The sequence below is a fragment of the Nematolebias whitei genome, chromosome 13 (genome assembly GCF_014905685.2).
Source record: "Nematolebias whitei isolate Nwh7 chromosome 13, NemWhi1, whole genome shotgun sequence".
NCBI classification, from domain to species: domain Eukaryota; kingdom Metazoa; phylum Chordata; class Actinopteri; order Cyprinodontiformes; family Rivulidae; genus Nematolebias; species Nematolebias whitei.
The window spans coordinates 2,998,644-3,012,307 of record NC_056510.1 but is presented as its reverse complement, the minus strand read 5'-3'; the positions used below and the strand labels follow the sequence as shown (position 1 = coordinate 3,012,307).

The 13,664-nt window shown below is 43.9% G+C and overlaps 2 protein-coding genes across 2 annotated transcripts in view; one reads left to right on the top strand and one right to left on the bottom strand.

Moving 5' to 3' along the window:
* Positions 1–2,037: 2,037 nt before the first annotated feature.
* Positions 2,038–8,270, bottom strand: rab5b (RAB5B, member RAS oncogene family). Its single transcript, XM_037686225.1, has 6 exons — positions 8,214–8,270; positions 4,334–4,627; positions 4,100–4,251; positions 3,879–4,001; positions 2,645–2,738; positions 2,038–2,537 (listed from the first exon to the last, which is right to left on the bottom strand). Exons 2-6 carry the CDS (start codon positions 4,497–4,499, stop codon positions 2,422–2,424), a joined length of 651 nt encoding a protein of 216 aa, XP_037542153.1. The 5' UTR covers positions 4,500–4,627; positions 8,214–8,270; the 3' UTR covers positions 2,038–2,421.
* Positions 8,271–10,277: 2,007 nt separating this feature from the next.
* lcmt2 (leucine carboxyl methyltransferase 2) overlaps positions 10,278–13,664 on the top strand; it is an 8,239-nt gene continuing 4,852 nt past the window's right edge. Inside the window, exons 1-5 of the mRNA XM_037687145.1 lie at positions 10,278–10,438; positions 10,719–10,843; positions 10,918–10,999; positions 11,096–11,276; positions 11,914–12,260. Coding sequence (XP_037543073.1) covers positions 10,391–10,438; positions 10,719–10,843; positions 10,918–10,999; positions 11,096–11,276; positions 11,914–12,260 — 783 coding nt within the window. The 5' untranslated portion in view covers positions 10,278–10,390. The remainder of the gene's footprint in view (positions 10,439–10,718; positions 10,844–10,917; positions 11,000–11,095; positions 11,277–11,913; positions 12,261–13,664) is intronic.

Genomic DNA, 13,664 nt, shown 5'->3' with positions numbered 1-13,664 from the left:
ATATTTAAACTGGTCTTTCTGATGAAGGTGAAGCAGTTTGAACCAGTTCTGTGCTTGAAAATTTAAACCCACAAAAAAGTGACGAGTCGTGCAGAAGAGGAGCAGCTGTGTTTACTGGGGGGGTTACGTTGCTGCCCCCACCTACGCTCTCAAACTGCAGTGACGAAGAACGATCAGCAGTACTAACTGTGTACTCAGGTAAGGGGCGTATTCAGGAATACTTTCCTCGGCTCTTCAATCCTTTACCACGTTCTAGAATTCGGCTGATTTTGTGTCGTTTCTTAACTTCCACAATCGCTGCTGCGTTGACAAAATCCCAACACCATTTTGGTTTAAATACAAATAAAACAAAAGTCTTTAGACCCAAGTTTGTTCAAATGAAATTAATTTATAACACTGATTAGAGTCATTTCAACAATCCATTCCAGGTTCACAGGTGTGCTGCTGAAATCAACATCCGTTCATTAAATTAAGACATTTTATGTACAGTGTCCACACGAAGCGCCGCTGATGACAGCCGTGATGGTTTAGGTCTACAGAGCACGCAGTTCAAACTGGGAGGAGGCACTTCTGATTTTTTCTTTGAGTTTTTCTCGTTTTGTTCAGGCAAGCCTTGGACAGCACGCTAACTCTCGTTATAAGGATGTCAAACAAAACGAACACGATCTACAATCACCGTGACAACGAGAGACGAACGAGGGACAGAGGACAGGCGGAAAGGACCCTACAGGCCCAGGGGGTTTATTCACAACGTTCATTTTCAAAGAAAACATTAAGCCCCACTTATCACATTTATGATTTTTTTTTCATGCAGATGAACTACAACTTTACTTTGCTTTGAAATCACCTCATCACTTGAACCAGGTTTAAACATCCACAGTTTGAAAAGTATTCACCCCCTCGGTATTCTGTTTTGTTGCAACAGCTGTTTTTAAACCAGGACAAAAATTCTGCTAAATTCTGATTTAGTTAAACGGGAAAATTAACCGTTTAAAATTATTCTAAACATTTAAAACAGGAAACACTGCATTATGTATTCATCCCCTTCTCATCAAAATAAGAAGCAAAACTCTTCAGAAGCCATAATTAGATTAAAAAGAGCCACCTGTGAGCAATCCAAGCATCATACCATCATAAATAAACCAGTTCAAGACCTACCACCCAAAGCTGGGGACATCATGAAGGCCAAGGAATGGTCCTCATAGTCAAAGAAATTGTGGAGGAGTTCAGATCAGGGTGGCTTATAAAATAGATCTTAAACCCTGAACATCTTACAGAGCTATCAGGGAACAGAAAGATGATGTCACCACAGCAGGGGTTGTCTACCAAAACTCATGGACCGGGTCAGGAGGCGGTAAACCAGTGAAGCATCCAGGAAGGCAAAGAAAACCTAAAGGAGCTGGAAGATGGAGGATCTGTCCACAGGACCACCAGAAGATGAACAGAGCTGGACTTCATGGAAGAGGAGCAGAAAAAGACCGACCAGTGGATTAAGGAGAACCAGTTAAAGGTCCTGGAATGGTCCAGTCAAAGCCCAGACCTCAGTCCAACCGAGAATCTCTGGTTTGGTTTAAAGACATTAGTGTCACAGGTCCCGCCTGAAAGAGCTGCAGCAGACTGGTCCTGAAAAACCAAGAAAAAGTCCAGAGGTTCTGGAGACAGACCTGAAGCTGGAACTGCTGCAGTCTCCTTGTAGGACACAAGATTTCTGAGGGCTGAATACATATGCAACACCATTTTACAAGTCTTTTATTTTCAACGTCTCGTCCCACATTTTCCTCATTACCAATTAGATTTGTTGGAATCTTACTTTAATTAAGTAAAAATTCAATTTTAATGGAAGAAAACAGAAAATTACCAAGAGGAGTGAATAGTTTTGGGCCTCGGCGATGATGGAGCGTCACAGCCAGAAGGCAGCCACCGCGGACCAAGTTTGACGAACTGCCACAGGGCTTTTCTCGTAAGACGAGCAGGACCGAGCAGAACCGCATCGTTTCAGAGGAGCGACGAGTGCAATGTTCACGTGAGGAACGAGGCAAAGCAAGAGCGAGCAAAAGAAGACTAAAGGTGGTCTTCGTCTGACGTTTTAATCCTTCCTGTCCACAAGTGCGGCTCTGTGACTGAACGGATGTAAGGCTGACAGGAACAGAATTAGTGCTAAATACTTCAACAGGTTTGCCACAGTCCGTCATTCTGCACTTCCCTTCTGACGATCTCAGGTTTTTTTGCTTGTGACTTGTAAATGCGAGTCTCTGTCCTCCAGTTCCAGCTGCTCACGAGAATCCTTTGGGTTTCTGTTGTTGCTCGGACAGGAGGATAGATGGAGCGTACGAGGGGCGGGTGGATCAGGGCCACCCCTGTGCAACTGTTTGCAGGAAAATAAAGATGGTGCGAGTGGGGGAAGGTGGAGGGTGCAGCCGTCTAGTTCCCCCCGCAGCAGGCTCGGGTGGAGTGAGCGTCCGGGTCCTGGAGGTTGACGCCGCGATGTCGCGCCGCGTGGGTCGGGTTCTGGGTGTCTGTTTTGGGCATCTTTTTTGCTGCAACACAAGAAAAAAACATCTTTAACTAAAAAAAAAAACAAAAAAGCAACAATCCATGACAATCTATTGTCAATTTAAATAAATAAGTAAAGTGAAAATCTCACCAATAGCCAAGAAGAGCTCGTTCACATTCATGGCCGTCTTGGCAGACGTCTCCATGAACAGCAAGCCGGTGTCCTCAGCGTACGCCTGCGCTTCCTTCACCACACATGAAGTTGATGAATGAGAACGTGATAAATACTAAACAGCAACACAAATCTGTTGAAAGCAGTTCAAGCTACAAATAAAACTGAAAGCAGCTCAGTCATAACACCACTCCCCAAACTCCCAAAAACCCCTAAACACTGAAGACGCATCGGCAATGACCAGTCCAACCGTTTGGAGCCTCCTGAAGAAGAAAGAGGCCCCTGGTGTTCCCAGTGACAGACGTCAAACATCAGCAGCTGACGACAGAAACGTTGTGAAAACTTTGAATAAAAACCCTGAAACACCTGTTTTAATACTCCGTTACAATCAAGTCGGACAATTTTAGCTCGATTCTACAGGAGGCAGCAGGACGTCTTTATAAACGTTTTAACATGGCTGTTCAGACCCAGGTCAGAGTCCACTTCAGGCTTTTTCAGAATCTTTTAGCATCACAGACTGCAGGCGTGTGCTAACTTTTAGTTTTTCCTCTTTTGCCCCAAAAAGTACAGCTTCAGTTTTATCCATGTCGAGCTTGAGAAAGTTCTGACTCATCCAACGTTTGATTTGTTCAATGTAGCCACTCAGTGCATGTATTGGACATTACATCTGTTTTATAACTGAATACTCCATCTGTACTGTTTTCTAAGCTTTTTTATTGTTTTCTATTGTATGGGTGTACATATGGTTATGTTATGTTTTCATTTTTACTTTATTATTCTTCTCACCTTTATGTCGAAGCAAATTCCTAGTTTGTGAACCTCGTTCATTGACATGGCAATAATAAACTGATTCTGATTCTAGATGTTAAACAGAAGAGGCCCCAGGATGGAGCCTTGGGGAACTCCGCATGTTCCACAAGAAGCTCTCATTAGCAAGAACAGGCAGGCCAGACTCAAATTTACAGTGACAAATTTATGAATTTACAGTTGCTGGTTGAAACACATAATTGAGAGAGACTGCAACAGAAAATTTGTATATTTTATCCCAAACCTGCGTCGCTAACTAGACTCCAGCCCTACCCTAGTGACACGTTACCACAAGGTATGTAGCTACAAACTGACTTGCAGCCAGTCAGAACAATTAAACCTGCAAACACAAAGTGCCAGGGAGGGGTGGATATGGTCACAGAGCAGGCAGTGAGGAGAGCGTTACCTCAAACTCCACCAGTCTCTTCTCAGCCAGGTCAGCCTTGTTTCCAGACAGCGCTATGACGATGTTAGGACTGGCCTGTCTCTGTAGCTCCTTCACCCAGGCCTTGGCTCGTTCAAAGGTTTCCTGCACAAACACACACATAAACCAAAGCACCAAGATAAATATGCTACACCATCTCTGACGGTTGGACATGGACAACCAGTGACTTAGTGTCAACGTACCGGCTTGGTGATGTCGAAGACGACAATAGCAGCCTGCGCTCCGCGGTAGTACATGGGAGCCAGACTGTGGTACCGCTCCTGTCCCGCGGTGTCCCAGATCTCGAACTTCACTGTGGTATCATCTAGACACACCGACTGAGCCAAGAACGCAGCTGCAGGTGGAAAAGAGCACCAGGTCAACAGGTATCCTCTCGTTGTTCACCCGTCCCCCTGGTTAGGATCGGATCCCCTCACCTCCTATGGTCGTCTCCTGGAACTCGTCGAACTGTCCCTTGACGAAGCGCAGCACCAAGCTGGACTTGCCTACAGCCATGTCCCCCAACAGAACCAGCTTGAACTGGCAGATCTTGGTCTGTGGTAGTGTGCCATTGGAGCGGCTGCTGCTCCCTCTGGAGCTCATACCGACCTGCACAGGTGACGGCTGGGGAGCTGGGCCTCCTCCCTCAAGTGGGGGGCTATGAACAACTCACAAGGTCTCCCAAACAGGTGAGCTGCCCTAACTTGACTCCTGTTCTCTCCTGTTTTTGGCTTTAAAGTAAAAAAAGAAAAGTTTTGTTTTTGTACCGTATAAAAGCAACAAAGAATGCAGAAAATAAAATCTGTAAATCTAAACATCTGGTTACTCTTCACACAGTACAACCAGAGCCAGTGGCCCCCGAGGGCCCATAGATCATCACCAACCAATACTGACTTTCAGCCTGGTCTTTTGAGCTCAGAGGCTTCTACAGATCCTTCAGATCTTTTGATGACACTATGATGGAGATTAAACTCTTTCATTCAGGAATCTTATCCTGAAATTGTTCCACGGTTTCAGTTTTCACAGACTGCTGAACCTCTGACCATCGTCTCTTCTTATACCCAGTCCTCTCACTGACCTGTCACCAGGAAACATCATTTATTGCAAAATGCTCCTCGTTGTACATTTTACACGTCACACCTTTTTGGAATTGGGGTTGGATTTGTGAAGACTAATTACATTCAACGTGTTTGACGTTTTAAAGGGAACGTGGTCTGACAAGACGAGTTGTACCGACTCGGTAACATTTATGAGCACTGGCCTGCTCCTGCAGAAATGTCAATTAAACGCGCTAATGAATATTGTTGAAGCAAATCTGTGACTGCTTTGTTGAATCTACTCACCTACAGAGAGTGGAATGTTACATTTACATGGACAATTTCCTACAAAATACTTATTTTCCATCCTTTTATATTAAGTCACAGAAAAAACGACGTGACTACCAAGAATTCAGATTTCTTCTGCATGACCTCTTCAGTCTCACAGACGAGAATATTCTGTCCATTATTGTTTTCAACATTGTTTCAGTTAATTGAGATTTCCAGGAAGTTTTCTGCTCGGCTCTCTTGAGGTCCCAACGCATCGTTTCTATCACATTTAAAACTGGACTTTTGACTGGACCGTTGCAGTACCACGATTTTTTTCTTTGCCGAGTCATTCTGTTGTAGATTAGCTGCTCCATTTGGACCCACTGTCTTGTTTCCAAACACCAACTATTGACATGCAAACCTATTTTATTTAAACACTTTTATCTGTTTTGATGACTTGCAATGGTCTTAAATATCGAGATGAACCCCAGAAAAAATAAAACATCTCATAATTATGTCTGGAATTCCCTGAAAATGTCTCCATCACTTTAAATTGTTGTGTGGCGGCTGTTTAAACAAACCAGTCAGGCTCTAGGACCATGCGGTGCTCGAGTCGTGTTGTGAGAGCAGCTTCTACAGCTACGTGCTGAGAGGAAGAGTCTCTGACACACCAAACAGCCTTAATGCTGAATGACTTATCAACTTTAAAACTGAGAAAATAAACTTTGAACCTCTCTGTGATCCGTTTGAGAGGAAACGAGTGTGTACCGTTCACAGAGAATACCTCCCTCTGATCTTCATATTTAATCTTTTCTGTGTTCACGGTAATCAATACTTCTCTGTGATAATAATAATAGTACAAAAACATGCAGAGGAGTTTCACTCTGATGTCCTGAGACTTTCCACAACTCAGACTCTCAAACGCCTCAGAGAACCACCGTGTCTGCCTGTATTTATTTTATCTGGATTATCTTGTTTTCTGCTGTAATCTCAAGGAGAAATATTTGTAGTTAATTGAATGTTTTATTTTTGACGAGTTGTAGTAAACAGCTTTCATTAGAAAACAGTAAAAAACAGTGATTTAGAAGAAATGAAATGTTTTTGAACAAAAACAAAATCCATGGTCACGTTTTAATATTTTGGACCCTTGTGATTCATTCAAGATGCTTGGTTTGCAAACTGTCTGTCTGGTCAACAATGTGTACAGTACAACAGAGTGGTCGGCCATCAGACATTTGAAAATCATGAAAGGTGTCCCACAAGGCTCCACTTTGGGCCCTATATTGTTTTCAGTTCATACCAATAATGTGGGTCAAAATGGTACTGATGCCAGGATGCATTTATATGCTGATGACATGGAAGTTTATTGTCACGCTAATTCTGTAATACCTGTTCTCAAGTGTCTGTAGACTGCATTTGACTCCATCCAATTAAATATGCTTCAGCTCAAACTGGTCAAAACAAAGGCCATGCTGTTTGAAAAGCAATAAAGGTGCCACCAACGATCCCGCTTATCAGCTCCACGAATGTCATAGCTATAGAGTTTAGTGAAACTTATAAACACATCAGGATTATCATAATTAAAAAAAGCTTTCCTTCAAGTCTCATGTTGACCACTTCTAAAAGAAACTAAAGATTATATTAAGAATCATTTTACAATGTTCCTTCCACTGCTGGACTCTGTGAAGTTTATATAAAATCTCCTGGGCAGCTCTGTGGACATGCTGGATGCTGCTTTTCATGGAGCTCTGATTTAAACTGTAAAGATTCATTCAACCTTTATTTATACAGGCTAATCTCATTGAGCCACGAGGACCCGTTTACAAGAGGGACCTGTAACGATGACCAAAAGAACGAGATCCTGGATACAAGTGGCCAAACAGGACTTCCTTCACAGAGTGGCCGGTCTCAGCCTTATAGGGTGAGGAGCTCTGTCAGAGCCGCTGCTCCTCTGGATTGAAATGAGTCTGTTGAGGAGGTTCATCTGATCTGGACGCCTCCTGGACCTCGCTTTAGAGGGTTTCCAGGCACAACCTACTGGTAGGAGGTCCTGGCGCAGACCCAGAACTCGCTGGAGAGATTGTGCATCGTCTCTGGCTTGGGGGCACTACAGGGTCCCCCAGGTACGGCTGGAAAGTCTCGCTGTGGAGCGGGAGGTCTGAGTTCCTCTCCTGGACCTGCTGCCTCCACGACCTAACTACGGATGAGGTGGAAGACGCAGCTCGTGATCCTCGGCCTGGTGCCTCCCTATCTATGCATGTATGTCATAAAGACAGCATTCAGTGTCCTCGCAGTTTGTCAGGGCTTGGAAACATGTTCTGATCCATCTTCATGGACACTGCAGTAAGAACAGCCGTTCTCCAAAACCCATTTACAACCTGTTCTTCTACCGCTCTAAATTAAAGTAAAACGATGTAACTGCAGCTCACAACTAATTAACCTTTGCCTACATAAAGATGCTAAGGCCCAGTGAACTTTAGAGAGAGTGCGCTGGATCTTGGTGTGGTAGTAGCTGACAGTGGTTCAGAACACGCACCTCAAGCACCAACATGTGACATCACACGAGGAATGAACCTGTCAACCTGCTGGGACTGCACATTAAATTACCACAATAGATGTTTCTGGCACATTTACAATGTTTTGTGTGCAATGTCCTCCTCATGTAAATAACTGTTTTTATGTCCCAAGCAGCAGCAACTTTACACCAAACTGGTCCAAACTGGACGAACCGTTCGAGTAAAGACGTGATGAATATCAGCTGAAGTTGCGTCATCGTTTAGCGTGAATGTCACACGGAGGGTAAAGGTCTCCTCGACAACACAAGCCCGGGCTGGCTGCTTTTATCGGACCCGAACATTCATTCAGAACCGTCTGGGCCCAACGGTGCCGCTCCTGCGATCACAGCTAACCGGGTGCGGACGAACCGACACCTAATTACAGAACTTTCTGTGGACACTGAGCTCCGGCTGTCCGTCGGAACCACATGTGGACACAACAGGAACGCATTTACCGTGTTCAGAGGCGTCTCAGCGGCCGCAGGTCTCTGTTGACCATCAGCTGACGGAAGAGAAAATGATGACACTTCCTGGAGAGCCGCGCATGCGCACTGAGTGCCGCATCGTCAAACCTGAAGCTGACGGAAAAACAAGAGGCTGCTGCCAAAAGAAGCATTTAATGCTGAAATCACATGAGTCTGACAAGAAAACTCCTGGCAGGAGGATTTAGGCTTCATCTAAATACAGAAACGTAGACAGTTTGTTCAGAAAGATGTTAAATTAATAACCTTTAAAGAATATCCTGATGCATGCTCAATCATCCAGGTAGAAAAATCTAAAAAAGTTACATCTGGTCCTCTGGACATTCAAAAAACTCCAAAACAAAACAAAATTGTAGAAACGTTTCGTCTCTCATCCAAGACACTTCCTCAGTCTGAGGTGCTGTATTCAGCTCAGTCCTATAAATAGCACCTTCTCATGGTGGATCAACCAGTTTGCTGCTGACAACCAGAACCAGCTGATCACATGCTCAAGAAGGACCATCAGCCTAACAATGGATCATTAGCACACTGATGGCTGTTTACTGTTCACAGGGGGTTGAGTGAAAACCAAGGGATGTTGTTTTCAAACAGGAAGTCGGTCCCAGCAGTTCTTCCTCCGATTTTATCCTCAAATGGTTGAGTTTGTTGATCCCTATAAATATTTGAGTATATTGGTCGACTCACATCTCTCTTTTAAGCTCCATGTCAAAAACCTAGTAAAGAAACTGGAAGTTAAACTGGGTTTCTTTTTCAGAAACAGATCCTGTCTAACTCTGAATGTTAGGAAACACCTTGTATCTGTGACTTTCCTTCCCTCCATTGATTACGGTGACATTATTTACATGAACGCTCCTACAAGAACCCTGCAGATGTTGGATGCTGCAGATGTTGGATGCTGTCTATCATGGTGCACTAAGATTCATAACTGGCTGTAACTACCGTACCCCCCACTGCACCCAGTATTCACTGGTTAACTGGACATCATTAACTTCACACAGACTCTCCCACTGGTACATTTTCATCTTTAAATCACTTCTTGGTCTGCTGCCTTCATACATCTCCTCCTACATGTCTCTGTGTGAGTGCAGCTACAGCGTGCGCTCTCAGGACATCATTACCTGCAGTGTTCCCTCAGTGAGGACTGAACTAGACAAAAGGACCTTCTCCTTTCATCATTCAACCTTTATTTATACAAGTTAATCCCATTGAGCCTCGGGGACTCGTTTACAAGAGAGACCTGAATTTTAACAAAGAGTGATGACAACAGTGGACAACAACGACAACAATAGTCAATCAAAAATGATGTGTACAATTATTTTTTTAACAAGTGAAAATAAAATGGCAATTAAAAGGAAAAGTAGCGATAAAACAGCAAGGTTGTAAGGTGGTGTAGAAAACTAAAAACAGGAGCATTTCTGCAGTGATTTTTGCAAAGAACTTAACAGATGTTTAAAGCCACTTCGAGAGGTCAAGGTTGAGTCCCTGTTTCCTGGAATATCTTGCAAAAAGATCTGAAGCTCTTGACCTTGACCTCTCTAAGTGGCTTCAAACATCTGTTAAGTTCTTTGCAAAACCCAATGCAGACATGTTCCTGCTTTTAGTATTTTATGTCACTTTATAATGTAGCTGTTTTTGTTTCGTTTTTTTAAATACCATTTTCTTTCATTTGTTCTTTTCAATTTGTATGCTTCCTTTTATGATTGTCTACTGTTGTCATCATTCTTTGTTAAAATCTGGTCTCTCTTGCAAACGTGTCCCCGAGGCTCAAAGTTACTAACCCGTATAAATAAAGGTTGAATGAAAAATAAGCACTCTATAAATACTGTATTATTATTCATTATCAATATGTAATAATGAAACAAAATAGCATTAATTACTGTAATTTTTACATTAGATTGAAAAATTAAACAAAACCCTCTGTACTCGTGTATTAATGCAAAAATACTGTTCTGTAATTTGTAAATGTGCTGACACCTTCCGGCCGCCAGGGGGCGCGCATGCGCCCACATGACCGGAAACTAAGACTCAGGCGGCGGAAGTTGACATATTTTGATTTGAGGAGCTGAAGCTGGGGAGCTGAGTAGAAAAAATAAGTTTACTTGAGCGGTGTTTTTATTTTATTTATTTAGATAAGATATGTTTTTGACATTATGCCAAGGACAAAGAAAAGCAAGCAGAAGAAGAGCAGCGACTCGGCGGTTAGTTTCAGCTTCATTCTTTTATTTTTTTTTTAAAAACTAGGGAAATATCAGATTTTAAACTCATTATAGATTATTTAATTCAAACTTTGTGCACAGTATATGCACTCAGTTCCTTTCTCTAATAATCAGAAAATCAACCAAATCAAAATTATAATAAATAACTTGCTTTCATTTTGGAGTTCTTCTTTAACAAAGGTTTTCCAGCGTATGTTCAGATTTATTTGTTATTATCTGGAGTCCTGCTGAGCCCCTCGTTGTTTTTTACTGCTCGCTTCAGGTGCAGGGAACCAACGACAGCAGTGTGGTGAGCAAGTGTTCGGCTGCAGCTCAGGGCTACTTCAAGGACCCTTTTCTCCAGCACTTTGTGGCCAAGGTGACCAGAAGAGCCCCGCTCATCAACAGGTGAGCTGACAAGCGAGTCTTCTCACAGATGAAGGTCCACAGTCCAGCTGCAGATTAAAGCTCGATTGTTTCAGGGGCTACTATGTGCGCTGGAGAGCTGTGGACCACTGTGTGAGGACGTTCCTTCAGGTCACAGCGAAATGCCCGAACAGACAGGTGAGTTAACGTGTCACACAACACCACCCAGTATAACCAGCAGCTGAGTGGTTTTCTGACGTTTTTGTGTCTTTGTCTTTCCCTCCACTGCTGCAGATCTTGTCTCTGGGTGCAGGTTTTGACTCTCTGTATTTCCGGCTGCGTGCAGATGGAGCTCTGAATGACGCCGTCGTGTTTGAGGTGGATTTTCCTGACGTCGCGCGGCGTAAAGCTGCTCTGATAGCGTCTAATATAAATCTGAGAGGAATGTTAGACTCGTGTCTGCCTTCGCTTACAGGTTTGTTACGCTACTTTTAGCTCAAAGTGCTTGTTCAGCTTTCATTGTTTAGCTAGTTTTTTCACAACAAACATCATCTCAGGGCTGTACAGAACATTCACTTAGGTTATAAAATTACAATGATTAAAATGATCTATTTATGGAAGGCAGCAGATTGTGAGTAATCTTCACTTTGTCTCAGTCTCATTCTGAGCAGAACAACTGGAAGGAACAACTCTTTGAATGAGAAGGAGCCTCCACCAGCAGGACCAGGACCAGGGTGGGCAGCCACCTGCCTCGGTCAGCTGGGGTTATTTAATTTAATTTACCCTTTATTTGTACAGGTAGTCTCACTAAGTTACGAGAACTCATTTTCAAGAGAGACCTGTTTGGGGGCAGATGGTGGGGGTTAAGGGCCTTGCTCAAGGGCCCAGAGTGGGGCCACTGAGGGTGGAGGCAGGTGTGGTTCACCTTTTCCACCTACAGTTTGATGTTGTTGGTACTGGGAGTTGAACCTGTGACTTTCCAATCACAGGCCCATCTTCTTTAACCTCTGCACCACCACTCCCACAAGAGAACATTTGAGTGTTCTGCTTCTTTCAGTTTCACCAGCAAACATTCAGGTTGCCAAGTCGTTCATGTGATCGTGTGTTTGCAGGGCCTGTTTACGTGTCCAGCAGTCACCACCTCCTCTTAGGATTGGACGTTAGAGACGAGTCCCAGCTGGAGGATGCTCTGGGTGCAGCTGGGCTGGACTGGACCGCCCCCACCCTGATTCTTTCCGAAGTGGTGCTCACCTACATGGAAACACAGTGGTCCGATGCCGTGATCAGCTGGGCGGCGGAGCGCCTGCCACAGTCTCTGTTTGTGATGTACGAGCAGATTCATCCTCACGATCCGTTTGGTCGCATCATGCAGGAGCATTTTGTGAAGCTGAGCTCAACGCTGCACGCCCTGCTGCAGTACCCAGACACCTCCACACAGAGACGCAGGTTCCTTGACAAGGCCGGTACAAAAATACACTTTATAAAGGTTCATAAAGCTGCTACTGCAACTAGAGCTTCTGCTTAGCTTACCTTGGTGTATGAATTTGTTCTGAAGCACTGATAAGTATCTGAACGTGTGTAGTAGAGAGCTGTATGAATGTGTGTGTTGGAGGTAAACCAGGGCATCGATTGTGTTGTAAAGAGCTTTGAGTGTTTTGATTAGATAGAAAGCTGCTGTAAAGTACAGTCCATTTACTTTTCAATGGACACTTTGAACCTAATTAATTAAAATCCCAATTCTGAAAAAGTTAGGATGTTATGTAAAACATAAATAACAACAGAATGCAATATAAAAAAAAAGGTTTGTAGACTCAATCATCCAGGTAGATGACAAAAAAGGTTAAATCATGTCATCTGGACCAGATTCTTTAAGGGAGAAACGTTTCGTCTTTCATCCAGAGGACTTCATCAGTCTGTGGCCTGCCAACCAGATCTGTCCCATAAGTATCCTTCACTGCTGTGTTTCAAGACAACCTCCTGTTGGAATCTCAGAAGCTTTAAACACGTGCAGAAGGACCCATCTGTCCAAAATCTGTTGTTTTGAATGGATGGGTCCTTTTGCACGTGTTTAAAGCCTGCTTCTCTTATGGTATGGGGGTGCATTAGTTCATCCGGCATGGGCAGCCCACACATCTGGAAAAACTGCATCAATGCAGAAAAGCATTACAGGTTAGAGAACATCTGCTCCCATCCAGAAAGAAGATCCAGGACAGCTGAGCAGCTGGAGTCCTCCATCAGACCAGAATGGGACAACGTTCCCTCCAGAACCTCCAACATCTGGTCTCCTCAGGTCCTTCAAAACCTCCAACATCTGGTCTCCTCAGGTCCTTCAAAACCTCCAACATCTGGTCTCCTCAGGTCTTTCAAAACCTTCAACATCTGGTCTCCTCAGGTCCTTCAAAACCTTCAACATCTGGTCTCCTCAGGTCCTTCAAAACCTCCAACATCTGGTCTCCTCAGGTCCGTCAAAAACCTCCAACATCTGGTCTCCTCAGGTCCTTCAAAACATCCAACATCTGGTCTCCTCAGGTCCTCCAAAACCTCCAACAACTGGACTCCTCAGGTCCTCCAGAACCTCCAACATCTGGTCTCCTCAGGTCCTTCAAAACCTCCAACATCTGGTCTCCTCAGGTCCTTCAAAACCTCCAACATCTGGTCTCCTCAGGTCTTTCAAAACCTTCAACATCTGGTCTCCTCAGGTCCTTCAAAACCTTCAACATCTGGTCTCCTTAGGTCTTTCAAAACCTTCAACATCTGGTCTCCTCAGGTCCTTCAAAACCTTCAGCATCTGGTCTCTTCAGGTCTTTCAAAACCTTCAACATCTGGTCTCCTCAGGTCCTTCAAAACCTTCAACATCTGGTCT